At 40.6% G+C, this 19,165-nt stretch overlaps 1 protein-coding gene across 1 annotated transcript in view; it reads left to right on the top strand.

Annotated features, from left to right (window-relative positions):
- Positions 1-19,165, top strand: part of nfatc1 (nuclear factor of activated T cells 1) — a 77,135-nt gene that overhangs the window by 9,173 nt on the left and 48,797 nt on the right. The window contains exons 4-6 of the mRNA XM_041809516.1: positions 5,767-5,969; positions 11,188-11,360; positions 14,080-14,220. Of these exons, the coding sequence (XP_041665450.1) occupies positions 5,767-5,969; positions 11,188-11,360; positions 14,080-14,220 (517 nt within the window). The remainder of the gene's footprint in view (positions 1-5,766; positions 5,970-11,187; positions 11,361-14,079; positions 14,221-19,165) is intronic.

Here is a 19,165-nt window from a genome sequence, read left to right as displayed (position 1 = left end):
CCAACATAGACCAACATCAAACCAATATAGACCAGCATCAAACCAACAAAGACCTTCATCAAACCAATATAGACCATCATCAAACCAATATAGACCATCATCAAACCAATATAGACCAGCATCAAACCAACATAGACCAGCATCAGTCCAATATAGACCAGCATCAAACCAACATAGATCAGCACCAAACCAGCATCGACCAGCATCAATCCAATATAGATCAGCATCAAACCAACATAAACCATCATCAAATTAACAAAGATCAGCAACAAACCAACATCGACCAGCATCAATCCAATATAGACCAGCATCAATCCAAGACAAATCAGCACCAACCCAATATAGACCGGCATCAAACCAACATAGATCAGCACCAAACCAAAAAGACCAGCTTCAAACCAATATAGACCAACATCAAACCACCATAGGCCAGCATCAAACCAATATAAATCAGCATCAAACCAGTATAGACCAGCATCAAACCAATATAGACCAGCATCAAACCAATATAGATCAGCATCAAACCAATATAGATCAGCACCAAACCAATATAGACCAGCGTCAAACAACATAGACCAGCATCAAACCAATTTTGACCAGCATCAAACCAACACAGATCATCATCAAACCAATATAGACCAGCATCTAACTAACATAGACCAGCACTAAAACCACAAAGACCAGCATCAAACCAACATAGACCAGCATCAAACAACATAGACCTTCACCTAACCAGTGCAAACTAGCATCAAACCAGCGTTTACTTACCTTATATCAACTTAGACCAGCATCAAAACGTATGAACAACAATGACTAGCATTATCCAGCATTGACCAGCATAAGAAACATCCTGTTCAGTGCATCTGAGCTGATTGCTACACCAATGGTAGCAGTTGCTTTCACCTTCCAGTACAACTTAACCTGGACCTATAGCTACCACCTTGATTGTTCTGAACCATTTTTGGGTCTGGCACAAATGTTGTAGATTTGAGCTTTGCAAGATGGAGGCTGGCAAATCCATCTGCTTTGCAAGATGAATCCCAGCGAGGATGGCTAATTATGCTCGGTAGTTTAGATAGGGAATGAGAACATTGTTTGGTCGCCATTTTTACATCACATCATGTTATTCATGTGAATTCATATGAACTCAGTGGATCTGAGTAAGTATTGTGTTTGAAACAAATGTGCAAACTCAGTACACCTAACTGTTTTTTTAATGGTACCTGCATTGCACTAGCTAGTTAGCTAGCTAGTTAACATATCTGAGGGTTGATAAACTGAACTAACAAAAACAAAACCAGTCACTACTAATTGTCATCAGTAGATTTGATGGGAGTGGGAAGTTGGTTACTGCAACAACTCAAATCTTGGCATATGTATTTGTCCAACGTGAAATCAGATGTTGCGTCTTCAGAAACCAACAGATGATGTCACTAAAATAGCATCCATGTTTTATACAGTCAGTGGGTTTTATCCCTTGTAATATTTATGCTTCAAACAAGTCATAAATCATAGTGTTTCAAGATGAGAGTTAATGGTGTTGTGACGTGTTTCTCATTGAAGAAACATTGAAATAAGGAACAGAAAAGTTATATTTGTGGAATAAAACCTTTTCAAACCAAAACATGTTTCATGAACCTCAGCCACACATTTATGCAAGGCTTGTTTGTCCATGAGAAGGTGCTAATGATTTAATGACAGGGGTCTGGGTTCACTGAGATGAAAAAGAGAGTGAGTGTTCTTTTTAAACCTGAACCCAAACCTCCCCCTTACTTTTCCGCCAGCTACCACCCCAACCACACAGACTTCCCTTTGTTTAGGAAAGTTCCCGTGTGTACCACTGACATCATCTCCCGCTGCTTCTTGCGGAGGCGGCAGGGACTAAAACCACACACGTTTCTGGCAGGCTCTGATGAAGATGTTGGGGGGAGCCTAAGAGAAGGCAGCCCCATTTTTTTGGACTTCCTGATTACATGTTACTGCCGCCTCTGCTCTGGACGCTGGCTGACGAAGCCTCCACAGCTCGTCCTGTCACTCCTCTGACTCAAAACTTACCAGACTTTACAGGGTTTATTCTGGATGCCGCTGATCTGTGCGGTGCAGTCTTTCTCCACGTCCTGCACAGCTAAGCCAGCTATTTTCTATTCTTTTTCAATGCCATCTCAACCACACCCGCCCTGCAGCCAGCAGCAGACTCAAGTATGCCCCTCTGAAGTGCTGTGCGCAGCGCTCACCACAGTTAATGCTCAGGCTGTACTTTGGTGGAGAGGAAATACCCTCTATTCATGTCTGTGAGGTCCTCTTTTTTTTCCTCATGAAGCCAGCATTCATGATCTGTTTATTGCATGACAAACACATCCAAAGAGCTGTTTCAGTGCACATTTTTGTGGATTATTTTGAAGTCTTGTGTCTTTACTTGACTCTGATCCTTGTGATTGAATTTTACTTTCTAAACAATGTAAATCAACAGACGTCATGTGAAGCAGAAAGCATGCCAGGATTCATTTTCAGTCATGCTGTGGCTATTATTTCATGACAGTCTTCAAACACATGACTCCACATGTGTGTGATCTACTATAAAAGTTGGGAGGGACTCTGTTAGGAATGGAGATGGAGCCCTCACCCCCTTTTTCTCCTCCTGTTTGGTGCCTTGTGCTGCTGGAGTCTCAGCATTCCTCCTGTGGGTGATAGTATGAAGTAGGGAGGGGTGACTGCCAGGGTGGAGAAGCGAAGTGGTATCACTGTGATTTAATTGCATCAACAAATCAAAGCTGTTGTCTTCTGCAGCTGCTTCATAAAGAAGATGATTCAGGGAGTTTTCAAAAGCAGCTGAAATCATTCAGACGACATTATGGAGTTTGATTATTTCTGCTTGCTGATAATAACTCAAAATCAGTAATCTGTTTCTAATCACTGAAGGTTAGCATCTAACCTTGTGAGAGGGCTCCCTCACTTCATCACTCTCCTTCCTGCTGCCTAAATAAACAGCATTGCTAGGCAGCAACCCATTTCCTTACACAAATACACAGGCTTCTGCAGGCTCTTAACCCTGACAGGGATCCTCCTCCAAATCACATGGTGTGCCTCCCCATGCCGAGGCTTTCGCTCTCACTGTGGGCTCTCCTCGCCTCATGTGCACTTCTCAGTATGTGAGAGAAAACTCTGGTTTTCATGTCAGCGTTTCACTGCTGATTGTTTCCGCAGATAATCTCATTCACAGCAGGGTATCATTATGTGGGGTCCAGGATCTGCTTCTAGGACACTTTAACCATAAATGTGCATTTTTCTGCCCTATTCATGCTAGTTTTAGTCTGTTACATCTTTGAATGACTAAATATAGTGTTGATATTTTTATATTTTATAAAAGAGTAAAAAGTTGTTTTTGCACAAATTCAAACATTAATCCAGTAAAGATTGAAGAAGTTTGTTCATACTGTCGGACTAACAAAATTAGTTACTCGGCATTTCATGAGCAGCATAATTGCCTTATTTAGATGAGAAGGATTAGGAATATTAACCATTTTTGCCATTTCAATAAATACCCAGACTGAAGGCTTGTTGCAAAGTTGCAATGTTGAAGATAGTGTAGTTGTTGAAGAAAATACCAAAAGAAATACGGTATTTATCATTATTTTCTTTTTCCCTTAAAAAAATACGCCTTGGCAAAGCTAGAAGTTTTTGACTGGGGTGGCCCAACTGTGTTGGTGACTTACACATTTGTGGCCTGAAGAACACTATATGGACAAAAGTATTTGGCCACACCTGTTAATTACTGAATTCAGGTGTTTCAATTAGATCTGTTGCCACAGGTGTAGAAAATCAAGCACCTAGCCATGCAGTCTCCATTTGTGAATACTTGTGATACAAAATGGGTCGTTCTGTAGAGCTCAGCGCCTTTAAATGTGGTACTGTGATGGATGGCACCTTTGCAATGAGACAGTCTGTGAAATGTCATCCCTGCTGGATAATCCTTAGTCAACTGTAAGTGATATTATTAGAAGGTTAAAGAGTTTCAGAACAACAGCATCTCCCCCATGAAGTGCAAGGCCATGTAAAATCACAGATTGGGGTCAGCGACTGCTAAGGCGCATGTTGAGTAAAAGTTGCCAACGCTCTGTTGGTTACAAAACTGAAGAGTTCTGAACTTCCACTGGTTTTTATATAAGCACAAAAACTGTGTGGCGGGTTTCTATGGTCAAGCAGCTACATGCAAGCCTACAAGTCCACATGCCCACATGCATGCAAGTGGTGTAAAGCAATGGCTCCCAGCCTGGGGTCAGGGACCCCCCAGGGGGGTGCCAAAGATCTTGGGGAGGGAGCAAAAGGCTTTGTCTGCTCTGAGCACCTTTGGGGTGAACTGGAATGGTGATTGCAAGCCAGGTTTTCTGGTGTCATAAATGCTCTACAGAATTAAAGGGCAAAAATTCCCACAAGAACTGCTATACCAGCAAAAGGGGGCATGTATTTGAATGCAATGCCATTACAGTCCATGTTGGTGTAATGGCCAGGTGTCCAAATACTTTTGTCCATGTAGTCTGTGTATGCTCAAAACAACAATGAATAACATTTATTTACCCTGGCTGATTTGACTTAAAAGGCCTAATTGTACTACTAACACTAAAGCATCCTATGTTTTAAACCTTGCTTACTTGCATATGTGCTCAGTCTGATTCATCAAGTGGTGGTTTGCAAGTCTGCCTTTGTATTTCATATATTTACAGCAGAAACTTCCTCATAGAAATCATTTAGTTTATATCAGTAAAAATAGTTTCCTTGAGGTGCTGCTGTCCATCAGTCTATGGTACCTTAGAGTGTGGTATATAATAAAGTAATGTGGTGGAAATGTACTGTACAATATGTAATGTAAAAGTTAGAGTGCAGTAATTAAATATAAGACTTAAAGATGTTAGCTCCACATAATAGACAGGCTTTGGCTTTCAGCTTAACCTCTTAAACAGCATTAAATATGACAACTTATTCACATAAAATCTTTGAGTACATTCCTAAATTTGTCCATGTAATTTCTTATTATACGCGTTATGTTTCTTTCAGTTGTTTTGACGTCAAACATTTAAGTACCCGGCCCTGATTCCTCTCCTGTCACACTGTATGGATAACACACATAACTCTCCAGCAGTGTTTCAATAGTAACTGCTCTCAGATTTCAGTTTGTGGGCTTCATGCCTGCACGCTGCCGTTTGGGTGGTTGAGGTCATCCTGGCGGGAGAGCTGCTGTCAGAAACACCTTTGAAGGTCTGGGAGAATTTCAGGAGCTCTATGTTGGGCCCATCAGCTTCAGCGGGCTTCACTTCACTGATAAAAATCAGAGCGAGGTCACCAATGAGTATTTTTCTTGACCCTGATTGGTCGGGGCTTAGTTAGACTGACGTGACCTCGACTCCTCTGAAACACTAGCCCGGTCTTGTCACAAGGCGAGCGCCGGCTCACAAATCACAACAGTGCTCACTGTAGGTGATTTTGCTGCTCTTTGGCAGCAGCTGATCCTGAGATTCTGCTACTGTGGGATCAACATGTTGGCAGGCCTGACATCAACTGATGGAGGATGTAAAAACAGAACACTGGTAGTAAATTTAAGATGAAAAGGGTGATTACAGGATCCTAAATAGAGACTTTGTTTGAAAACCATCCTGCTGGGAGCCTGACCTCAGAAAGAACTACTTTTCTTCTAGCTGCATTCAAGTTGATGCTTTTCTTGTAAAGAAAGAGGCTGATCCACAGTTTCTTTATTTCCTTTTTTTTTTTTAGCTGCACGGCTACATGGAGAGTGAGCCTCTGACCCTGCAGCTGTTCATCGGCACAGCTGACGACAGGCTATTGAGGCCTCACGCCTTCTATCAGGTCCACCGGATCACTGGGAAAACTGTGTCCACACCAAGCCACGAGGTCCTGCACAACAACACTAAAGTCCTGGAGATCCCACTGCTGCCGGAGAACAACATGAGGGCCATGTGAGTACAAGGGGCTGTAGCCAGACAGGAAGGTTTGGTGATGAGAAGGTTAAACATCCTCACATTTCCTTGTTAGGTTTAAACCACCAACTTTGAATAAAAGAGGCCAAAATAACCCTGCTGACATGTTGTGCTGGTAACTTCATTTGGAGCCGGACTCTGCAGTATGCATCAAGCGGTACAGCCTTAGACTTCACATATGGTCCCTGCTAACAATCCAAACACTTTTAACTTTCTGATAAAACATCAAAGCTCCTTCAGGTCAGTACAGACTACCAGTTTAGAGCAGAAACTAATCTTTAGTAAAGTTCAATGACTTTATTGTTATTTTTGTTATATTTTCATTGATCTCTCCTTCACTACGCTACTAATCTGAGAGATAAGGTGTTGGAGCCATATTGTCAGTATGGCTCATGATGATGAATCTGCTCTTCTTGGCATCAAAAAACTTATAAAGCTAAAATTGTTCAAAAAACAAGACTAGGTTAAAACCTAGCATAAGGCTGCCTGCAACTACCTGGGATGCCTGTTGTAACAGAGGAGTAGCTTCACCTATTCCCCTGAACAAGGTATCCACAGCATTATAGACAGAAGGGCAGGACTGTTCAAGAAATTCCCAGAGGGCGATTGGATGAACGTTTTGTCTGTCACTTCATGGCTGGCCAATCAGAGCGCCCACACAAAATGACATTCTGCACATGCACTACTCTTGAGCTGACAGGCTACCACTGCCATAGATTGTTTAAGGCGGAGCTTCTCTGTGAATAAAATCCATGCCCAGACCGGTCTGGAGACATGCAAAAACATCTTCTCTGCCAAGACAAGCTTTCGGTGTGACTCTTTGATCTTGTTTTAAAAAGAAAGTGGTCAAGTTTCGAACAAACTGCCACATCTGGGCTGATAGGTACGGTGGCAGCAGTCACTGAAGGCACCGGCACACCCCATCCGTAGCAATCACAAACCCATGCCAAAGCAGACCGGGAGAAGAGTCCTGAATAGCTGTCAGTGTTGCTCTTTGCCCTTGTTTTAATAAAGACATGTTGTCAGTTATGACAAAAGTGTTGCTGTGGCTAAGTCCGTGCTAATCACTCCACTAGCAGTCATTGTATACAACCACTCACACAAAAGCTAACCCTGTCCCCACAACTATCACATATTCATGCAGAAGCAGAAGAGTGAAAACATCTTTTACATCATGAAAAGTTAAGTGTTGTTTTATGCTTTATTTCATGCAGAAATGTAGCTCAGCTCTAATAAAACTGATGCTATGCTAAAGCTGCATCCAAGGTAATCCCTGCAGCGGAGGCAGCCATTAGAAACGGCTTTGAGTATAACTAAACAACAATAAGATAGATTTACAACTGTCCTGGCCACCCCCGCCCACCAAGTTAGGGAAGCCAGCTCCAGAAAGTGGCAAACGCCACTAGGCAACACAAGCGCTACAAAATGGGAGGCAGTATGTGAATGTTTTGTGTTTACAACTGTTTTCTACATACCTGAAACTGACTTTCTGATGCTGCCTTAGCCAAATTAGACCTTTACATTCATAAAATTCAGCAAAATGCCTTTTACTATGTCTAAACCCTTAAAGCTGCCAAGCTAAAAAAGTTAACCTCTTTTAAAAGAAATCTCTGTATTTAATTTTAAGAAGTTTTTCCAATTGGGCATATAAACCCTCTATAAGGGAAAATACTTTTCATCCATTCTCTGTGAAACCCGATAGAAACGTGAAATATTTCTCTTCACATCTTGAAAGATGAAGTTTTTCTGATGCAGTCTTCTGCGTGCCTGTCAGCGTGTGTTTTGAGTGTGTTTTGGTTGTAAAAGTGCTGCCCTTTGTACACAGACGGGTGGCTTTCCCATTTTATAAGCCTCAGAGATCAGATTACCGGGGAAGCTCTGGGCTGCTAACAGGGATCTGGGCTTTCTGTCTGAGCTGCAGGCGGTAGCAGCCTGCTAACATCAGCACTTTCTCTGCGATTTAATGGATGTAACACATAGGCTCCACTTATACAACGACTTTAACTCAGGATATGGTTTCTCTTCTCTCATGCAGGACACGCCTCGGTGTGCTTACAGCGTCGGCAAAGGATTTCTAGGAGATTTATCCGTTTTGACTTGTACCACAGTGCGACATATAGAAGTTTTATTGTGTGGTATAGAATAGAAGCATTCTCATATTTCTGGAACTGTGATGGTGTAAGGCGACATGTTTAATATTAAGCCATCAATCAACATCTGTTTACATTTCTTCAGCTGATATGAAGACACAGAGGGTGTTGGTCATCTTGGTATGACTTCAATTAACTCCTAATAAATTAAATCTACAAGAATCCTGCCCTTCTTTTTGCTAATCAACATATTTTAATGGCAGCTGTTTAATATTCCTTTGAAGTCAAATGGCTTTTTTTTCACATTGTTAGTTGTATGAGCATATGCCATTGTTATCACACCACCAGAATACCAACAACTGAATTTGGACTATTAGAATTTAAATTTGGAATGATACTTGAGCTTATTTACATGTTTTAGTACAATATATCAGATTTTATGAGCTCCTGACTTTTTTGTACAAACAAATAAATTCAAAAACTTATGTAGCTATTAAAATACAATTGATGGTTGAGCTTGAAATGTGTTTAAATCATTTAACCAGGTTCAAGTTCACTCAACATGTTAGAGAACTCCTCAGCAACCAATGGACAGTTTATGTTAGCATTACGTTATGTTGTAGTAATATATGAAAATGGAGTAATTTTCACTTCCAGATTTGGGGGCAAAAGTATTTGGCCACACCTGTTAATTATTGAATTCAGGTGTTTCAATCAGACCTGTTGCCACAGGTGTAGAAAATCAAACACCTAACCATGCAGTCTCTATCTGCAAACATTTGTGACACAGAATATATCGTTCTGAGGAGCTCAGTGACTTCAAGCGTGGCACTGTGATTGGTGCCACCTTTGCAATGAGACGGTTCGTATAGCAGCTCTACCTTTCCTGTTTGCTGGTGTGAATGTATGCATGGCCTGGGCAGACTGCAAAAGCCACATTGCCCTTTTGGATAAATAAAATCATCTGAATCTGAATCTTCATTCCACACTTGACTATATATGATGTTATTAGAAAGTGGAAGTGTTTAGGAACAACAGCAATTCAGCAACAAGACCACTTTAATTTACAGAGCAGGATCTACGACTGCTAAGGTGCATGGTGCGTAAAAGTCGCTAACCCCCTGCAGACTCCATTGCTGAGTCCTGAAGTTCCACTGGCGTTAATGTAATCACCAAAACTGTGCAGTGGGAGCTTCATGGAATGGGTCAGTGAAGGGTAATCTGAATACTTCAGCATACCAAGACATTTTGGACAATGCTATGCTTCCAACTTTGTGGCAACAGTTTGAAGAAGGCCCTTTTCTATTCCAACAGACTATGAAGACATGATTTGATGAGTTCAGCGTGGAATAAATTTGACTGGGCAGAGCCCTGACCTCAACCCAATTGTGCACCTTTGTGAACCAGGCCTTTTTGTTCATCTTAGTGCCTGACCTCATAAATGCTCTACAGCAGTGCTTCCCACTGCTGGGCCCTGGAGGTACTGCAGGTTGGCCACAAAGTCTCTTTCCTCATATAAAAAACATAAAAACATCTGAAACCGAGCTTTAAATGATCATAAAATGCTTGACCACGTGTTAAGATGCTTTTTTTAAAGTCCAAGATGCAAAAAAACCCAGCCACAAGATTTAACTTGCACGTCACATTTCAACATTTATTTTATCTGACATACAGCATGGGTGTTATGGTTTGACTGGTGCTGAACTAACTGGTGACGCTCTATCAAGCATTCAACAGTGCTGCAAGGAAAGCTGCTGGCAGTATCCAGGCATTTTACCAGAAGAGATGCCGTTGAACTTGACCTTGGATGCCAAGCAATGCATGTGATGTTGGCATGTGTCGAGTTTGACTCTGGCACCCCCTACCCGGGGTTGTGGCCGGTCAGGACCTACAGAGAATCCTCAGCACCTAAAACTCATGCACAGGACTGTATGTACAAATACACAAACCGGCAACCCAGGAGCATAACACCTTTGACCTTGCTGGAATTTAAAACGGTTAAAATCAATGAGATCAGCACCTAAAATTTGAACAGTTTGAGTGGTGTTAATATGGTGATTTTTAAAATTTGTGTGGAGTGAATTCCTAGTGTTTGGGGCAGAATTTTGTAAAATTTAAGGGGCCTTTAGGATGAGCCAAGATTGAGAATATCCTAATGTGTCTCCATATTTACACTATTGTGTGTCTTTTCTGTGTATGGCCCATTACCAAGCATTAAAAGAAATCATACAAACTCTAGATTTCCTACTTTTGTGATTTTCAAACTTGCAAATGAAAGCCCAGCATCATAGAATTACAGCTTCCCACCCTGAGCACTGTATTAAAGCTTAATGGCCACCATGTGAGTACTGTGAATTATGACTTCTCTTTAAACCTTTTTTGTCAGGCACAGGAAGGACGCCTCAGTTTTTGGTTTTGTACTCAGCCTGTCTGTGTAGGCGTTGAGCCAAACAGCTGGGGTCTTCAGCATCAACACCTGATTGCTTCGCCAGCGCAGCAGACCCCGGCGTCTGATGAGAAGAATTTTTAGGGAGTGTTCAAATGTGTGTAAAAGTTGACATTAACTAGGCTTTGAGGAATGCGGCATCAAGTAGCACACAAATGGAAATGCCAGAAGCAGGAGTGCTTGAGGAATTTCAGTTTATGAAGTAAAATGCATGAAGAGCAGAAAAAAAGTACTGAGAGTAGAGGATAACGGCTTTACTGTCTGATGAACTGACACTGTTACAGCTAATTCTTCCTGTTTATAAAGGTGAAAAGGAGTCAGGAATAATCTCTTGTGGAGCATTACAGAGCTGTAATGAACATTCCCAGCCATTTGTTTGCATAGATTTTGAATTTGACCCAAGAGTAGATTTACTGAGGTGTAAAAGCTCCACTGGGGCTGTTGGTGTTAATCAGCTGTTGACATGACTGCAGCTTCCTTCAGGGCGATGCTGAAGATTCCCAGAGTGCTCATCACTTTGGAATCATCTGCAGAGAGCTATAAATCACAGCGTGATTAACTGTGAGAGTATGGATGTCTTTAATGTGAATGATGAGCTGCTGTGTGTGGACGGACAGACTTTGGCAGACTCACTCTCTTCATCATGTGTCTCATCAAACAGGATTGACTGTGCAGGGATCCTGAAGCTGCGTAACTCAGACATCGAGCTGAGGAAGGGGGAGACCGATATCGGGCGTAAGAACACACGTGTGCGAATGGTTTTCAGAGTTCACATCAACCAGCCCACAGGGAGGACGGTGTCTTTACAGGCCTCATCAAACCCCATAGAGTGCTGTGAGTACATCCTCTTACATGTGGTTGGTAGCTGAACATATCGTACCGCTAATGTCTATGTCAAAATACTTCTATGCATTTTAACAGCATGGGTTTTAACATCATAGAATCTCTAGTGTGATACTGATAGTGTTGTAATGCACAGAAGCTTTAGAAACAACAGATCTCAATGTATCAGTTCATCAGATACAATTTATCTAGTATTTGTGCACAGGAGTTTGCCTGCATTTTTTCAGTGTATTAAAACAAAAAACTACCAACTAGTTTACAATATTGCTATAATACTTCATGATGAAATACCAGAAACACTGAGAGGAGTTATATCAGCCTCAGGTGTGTTTTAATTTAGAGATTACACAGTCCTACTGATTGCTGAGATTACATAATCTAACACCTGCATGCACACAATAGAAATTCAGCCTATAGGGGGTAGAAAAAATGATGAGTAGAGACACGCTGTTCACCTCTGTCAGGGCCTTTCTGTGTGGAGTTTGCGTGTTCCCCCCATGCATGCATGGGTTCTCTGCGGGTACTCCAGCTTCCTCCAACCACCAAAGACATGCTCATTAGGTTAACTATATATCAGCCCTGCGATTGACTGGCAACCAGTCCAGGGTGTACCCCGCCTCTCGTCCAATGACAGCTGGGATAGGCTCCAGCCCCTGGCGACCCCCAACAGGATAAACGGGAGTCTGAAAATGGATGGATGGATGGATGGATAATGAGAGAAACATTTCACATAATGAGGGAGAAAACCTGTTAAAAGTGACCTGGAGAGCAAGAAGCTCAGTGCGTATACCAGTAAAGTCCCTTTTTTAACAGCTTTTCTCCCTGACTTTGTGCAATTACAATACAAAACAAGACAATATGAAACAACACAATAGAACAAAATGAAACCCAAAATAATATGAATACAACAGGATGTTAAAAGCGACCTTGCGGGTAGCAAATAGCTCACAGGGCATAACAGTAAGGTCCCTTTGTAGCATCTTTTATCCCTTAAATTCAAAATTCAAATTCAAATTCCCCAAACTTTGAAAATAAATTTTTCTAATTCTCCTGACAGTACCAAAAATTACAAAGTATCCCAAAACATCTCAAGCAAGTCACATGGCAATCATCTGACAAATTCTAAAAGCAGAATTTATTATTATTTTGTAAGATAGCCAAAATATCCTCATGCATGCAGGCTTGGTCTCAGGAGGATATGATACGATATGATACAATATGATATAATACGATGCAGTATGATATAGCAGTGTGAATGATAGGATACGTTACCATATGATACCTCACCGCCAGTAACAAAATAATTTGAACCAAAACTATACAATAGGCTAGAATACAACACGACTGGACACAATAAGATATGAGACGAGATGTTATAAGATGATACAAACAATGTACAATACAATGTAATGCAATATGATGTCAAAATTGACCTCCCTGGTGGTGAGAAGCTCACTGTGCATACCAGTAAGGCACCTTTTCAGCAGGCAGATGTAAACTATGATTTACTGTTTGGTGAAAACATCTTTTGGAGTGCAGTTTTTGATCAGGACACCTATAAACATGCACCATGTCAAGAAATTTTGCTACAATAAAAATTCAGATTATCTCAGCCTTTGAAAGAGTCAGCTTAAATCAATGTAGATGTTTCATTGTTGAAATTCTACATATTGTTCCTTTAGTTTCTTGACTGAAATATAAACATTAGCCCAACAGATTTCGATGGTTATCATCCCATTTAGTCCTGTAATTAGAGCCACTGCAGAGCTGTGAAGTGTTGTTGTAACCCACATTTTAGTATGAGAGTTTTCACCCGTATTAGGCTGCGAAAGCCTCGTTCAATAAAGTGGATTGACTTTCTGCTCTGCACTGGAGTTGACCTTTCACTGGACCGAGATAACCTCAGGCGGATCAACCGCTCTGTGTGGTTCTGGCTCTGAGAGCTGCCATAGAGATGAAGTCTGATGAGGTAAATGAGAGACAGTAGTTAAACCATGATCTCAGCTCCTTGAAATAGAGCATTGTTAGTTTCTGAACCACTGCCACACAGCAATTGTTTTTGACCAAAATTCACTTAGTGTGTGAGCGAGGCAGAACGACAGACAGACTGAGGGAGAGAGACGGAAAGATGCAGGGAAGATTGATGCTTTCCAAGGGCTGAAAAATCAGAGAGAAGGAGCATCAAATTGCAAGAAGATGATGCTCACATGGGAAAACCGTTGAGGTTTTATTGCACCTTTGTTTATGTCTCCTGGTCAATCAAAATGAAATTACAAAAAGAAAGTCAGAGCTGAGCCATCAGAGCTGCATTCAGACTGAAAACATTTGCAAATACTTAACAGCAAGTCGTATATCATTTCAGAAAACCTGGAACGGGCAAGGAATGAGAAGGTAGAGCCAAAAGGTAAAAGAGGGACAAGTTAAAAGCCAAAGAGAAGAAAGACACTCTTTAAAAGATTATTTGAGGGAAAATCTTCACCATAATTTGAGGAAAACACAAACACAACACCAAGCCTCTCCCAGCTTTCTGGAAAACAGGCAGCTTGATTCTAACATTAAGAAGTTGAGGTTTTTCAGAGTGTCGGGACGCTCCTGGAAGCTGTCTAGGTAGTGATTCAGCCTCAGTCTGGATGCTCAGGTCTGCATGGGGAGTGGGTGTGTATTAGCAGAACGATGAGGCCGCTTTTCTCTTCTTCTCTCCCTCCCACAGCCCAGAGATCGGCCCAGGAGCTACCGCTGGTGGATAAGCAGAGTTTGGAGACGTGTCCCGCCTCCGGGGGGGAGAGGATGCTCCTCGATGGACACAACTTCCAGCATGACTCCAAGGTCGTGTTTGTGGAGAAGGCTCAAGGTAAAAAAGAAAGAGAGGACTAAGTGCTGTGTTGTCTTTGTGTCTCCCTCTCCGTTCCCTGGAGAAACCCCAGGTTTCCCCCCACCTCTTTCTCCTTTCCTCCTCTCCCCCCGCCGTCAAAATATCCTCCGTCCTGCCAGAGCGCCACATGTGGAGCACATTAATGTGCTGTATTTTTAACCCAGCAGATTTACATTTGCAGAAGTTTCCATTGCCTGTTCAGCAGAGGAATGGATCACAAATGCGACGAGTGTGAGTGGGTGGCTGTGCACATGGTTTAGATACATGCACTTCAGTGTGCGCGTGTGCCATGCCTCAGTATTTGTTTCTCTTTTTCTGACTCTAAGCCGTTTTTTGGTTTGGAGGGAGAGGCAACTGCTCCCAGATGTTGATACGAGGAGGTTTACAAACAGCAATTTCCTTGATTAGCTTAGCAAAGCAACATGAGCTTCAAACCCGAGCAACGTAAACACGTGTGATCATATCGGCCCCGGTGACTCATTCAAAAGAGAGGGAAGCCTCATTGTTCCACCTGTGAAAGGAAGAATTCAAGGCTGCCCCGGTCACACAGGCTGAAAACGCCCCCCTCCTCCTACTCCTGCACTGTACAATGGTGCAGTGAGATTGTTTATCAAAACAAGACGTGATTAAGTGAGCCGAGGCCTTGTTCCCCTTAGAAGAACCTCTCTGATTAACCCTGATCTCTTCCTGGGAGGAGGCCTGATCAGGGCCTGTTATGTTTCTCAGAGTCAGAGCTGGATTTGTGATATCCCTGATCATATTTAAGCCCAAGAAACACAATATGAAAAGTATATTTATGTTCACAAGCTAGCCAAGAAGCAAACAGAGGGCAATAGTTACAAAAAATAACATTTAAAAGGAATATGTATTTACATTTTAGTTAAATTGACCAGCACTGACCTCCCTACGGAGGTTTCTCCCTAATGTTTAGTACTCTGATTGGACAAGAGGCATTCACTGAGGGCTGATATGAAGAGTTTAAGATGCTGCTGCTGACAAAGTGTGCAGTGTGCATTTGAAAGCCGACTATGTAACAGCATTAAAGCCTGTCCCGTTCGAAAGGCTCCTCCAAATGCAATCCAATGAAATATTGCTCTTAATCAGGAGTTTTACGACTATGTTATACCAAGACTAGAAAACACATCATAATATGTTGCTCCCCCTTTATTAACGGATGCTGACCTGTGACCAAAAACCTCAAACATTAAAATGACTTAAGTTAGGTTTAAAACAATTGTAGTTACATTGTCTTTCCAATATGAATACATGTTATACTAGATTAAAAGATACATGAGAACAAAAAGCAGCTTCTCTAGTCAGTATAAATAATTTTAGACAAGTTTTAGACATAAAAAACAGGAAAAAAGCCACACACTCCAAATATGTGTATCAGGGACAACAGTTGATCATAAATATATGTTGTTGTTTTTTTTATTAAGCATGGGATTTTCTTTGATGTGTGTCAAGTTAAAGAAGACTATCCAAAAGTTTATTAAAACAAATACATCCCAAATATGATACGATGTGATGCAATGCTATGTGATACATTAAAGTACAATACGGTGCGATAGCATGCTTCATTCATTAACACTCTTGCCATACATCTAACCATTTTATTACAAAATGGATATAGAGTTTTACTTGGCAGAGAAGGTTCTGTTCAAAACATACTTCCAGGGTTCGTCAAGCAGCATGGCCAGATTCCCTCTCAGGTACAGGCATTGGAAATTAGCATTAGCTTCAAATGCTGTGGTGTAGTACATGGAAAATTGTTGTTCAGTTCTCTATGTTTACTGCATCTGTCCCTGTCAAATAAACCAATAAAAAAAAACAAAAAAACAATCCATATAGATAGAAACATATATGACAATGCGTATTGAATTCAGTAAAACCAGTTCAAAAGCAATCAGTCCATAGTAGCATGGATCCGAATATGAGAGTGAAAGAAGCTTTATGATATAGTCTACAATACAACATGTTATGATACAATACATATACAATAAAATGTAATAATAGACAAAATGATACAATATGACTCGCTGTGATATGATATGGTTCTGTAGCTTATGATACATTACAATACAATGTAAAACAATATAAAAGGATGGGGTATGATACAAAATGTTATGATGTAAAACAATATGATGTGATACATTATAATCCAATTCAATGTAATACAACATGAAACGAGAGGATATGGCAAAATACCTGGTAGTCATATAAGGAAGGATAGAATAAGTAACAATACAACACCATAACATCCTATATGATTTGAAACAATATGAAATGATATATTCTTATGTGATACTACATGAAACAATATGGCACTAAGCAATACAATACAGTAAGGTAGATAAGAGCACAATACACTTTAATACAATGTAATTAATCATGATATAGAACAATATAAAAATGATAATATGAAAAATATGACCATATAGTGCAATATGATTCAATATTATACAGTACAAAACGTTATGATGTAAAACAGTATAGCATGACACAATACGATACATTATGATATGATAAGTAACAATACTTTACATTAGTAAACAATCTTATGTTACGTTATGATACATTGATACAATACGTTATGATTCAATATATTATATATTTTGATATAATATGTAACAACAAGATACATTATGATACGTTGAGACAAGATATGTTACATTGCATTACATTATATTGCATTACGTTACATTACATTACATTACGTTGCATTGTTACCTTGCATTACGTTATGTTGCATTATGTTATCTTGCGATACGCTATGTTATGTTGCGTTACATTGTGTTGTGTTGCGTTATGTTACGTTATGTTAGGTAAAGTTACGTTGTGGTATGTTACGTTGTGTTACGCTGTTACACTATTGTGTTTTGTAACATTGCATTATGTGTGTAACATTGCATTATGTGTGTAACATCGCGTAAGTTTGCATAGTGTTATGTTGCGTTATCTTGCATTAAGTCACTTTGCGTTATGTAACGTTGCATTACATTGCGTTGTGTTTTGTTGTGTTGCGTTATGTTACTTTGTGTTACACTGTGTTACAATGTGTTATGTTACACTGTGTTTTGTTAACGTTGCGACACAATATGATGTATGTCAAGGTAAGATACAATAAAAACTAAAAGATACATTTCAATACGACCCCACTGGTTAAGCTCATGTTAAATGTGATGCATCAAGACTCACCAACATGCTACATTACGATATGATAGAATATATATATCATGTTATGATAGGATACAAGATGAGAAGAGACAATATGAGATACAATAGGAAACTAAGCTAAATTAATACTTGCCTTTTTTTCTTCAATGTTGAAAACATATAGTTACCTCATACATAAACTATAGAAACAAACAATAATCCACATGTTAACAGTGAAGCAGATAATTCATTTAAGCTTAACAAAGTACAATTTTACATCTTATATGAACAATAATTAGAAAACCCGTGAAAATGACCATGAAATTCATCTGACATTTTTGAAAGATTTAGGGTGTACCCTCCCTTTAAACTTCCAGCTGAAATACAACTTGGCACTTTGATTACTAACAATACAGGTAAAGAAGTGACCATGTAAATGTTTGTTTGGGCTAGCAGATGCTGTATTTCTGTGCTTGCCTGAATCTGGCTGTCTTTAGGGCCCAGTGCATCTGTGGATGGCTGCAGATGGGTGTGCTCCCTTGTTTTTGATGAGGGTTTCCCCGCGTCTGGCACCGGCATCAGATTCCTGGGCAATCCTAGCATGGAAACACCCTGAAGCCAGGCTTCCACAACACTGCCCTCCCTCTGCTTCCCTCCATCCTTCCATCCACACTGCCTCAGTGCCACCAGCTCCGTTCATTAACTCAGCAAACTGTGGGCTCCCAGAGAATCCCTCTCCCCTATAAATAGATGGGTAAATAGATACAGCAGACAAATAGAAACATCATTAATGTCAGGAGTGAAAGGGCGCCTCGGTAGAATCAGATACAGTATAATGACGCTATTTTGCATGTAGAAAAACTCATGCAAATCCTCTCAGCTCTCTGTCATCATCTCTAATAGAGTTTGAAAATGTAATATTCTTATTTACTCATGCCAGCACAGAGCTCTGAGAAACAATTTTAACGACCCGGCTCATAAATCCACACTGGTGGATTTAGTTGCCATAAAGATCTTAGGCATTAAAATTTTACCGATGGACAATTTTCCTGCAAATTTTCCAATAAAGCTCTCACAAACTAACGTTCATAAAGCTGCGGTGAGAGAACATGTGGGCACTGACATGTGTGTTTGGATATATCCTGTGCTTACAAGCATGTGTGCGTCTGCATGTGTTTGTCAGAGTTTCCTCTGTCATTACAAGCTGGATCGGTCACTCTTGCCTGTCAAAGCTGCCAGCTAACTCAAAACTTGTCTCTGTTTCTGTTTTTGGTGTCTGATGGTCGACATGATATTTCCACTCTGCTGACAAATGACATTCTGGGATTACAGATTTTTTGTGCATGTGCAATTTTTTGTCTGAGAACGAAAAACAGGAGAGGAAAAGTTGGTAACAGTCAAGGCTACAAGGGCCGGAGTGGGACTCATTTTCAGCTCTGGAGTTTTTGACTCATAACAGCACACTTTAGTTCACAACTGTTTACTAAAGATATCTTATTGTGAATTTGTTATATACATTATAATATTTCTACAAACAAGAGCAGGTGGGCCTGTAGATTCTTCTCTTTATAACATCATCACAGACTGAATCCTGTCCCTCCCTTTCTCATGGCTGTGCTTGGCTGTGGTGGCTCTTCTTCACTCTCACTGTAAGCAGCAAACTGGGTGAGGGGCTGCAGCTGCTGCAACATTGTAACCATTTGCATAGAATTTATCCTGAGTGCAGCCTAGTTGTATGAAGCTTTGTAACACCCCACAATTCACTGAA

Source organism: Cheilinus undulatus, linkage group 16 (genome assembly GCF_018320785.1).
Source record: "Cheilinus undulatus linkage group 16, ASM1832078v1, whole genome shotgun sequence".
NCBI lineage: Eukaryota > Metazoa > Chordata > Actinopteri > Labriformes > Labridae > Cheilinus > Cheilinus undulatus.
The sequence above is the reverse complement of the archived record's forward strand: the minus strand, read 5'-3'. Positions and strand labels throughout refer to the sequence as shown.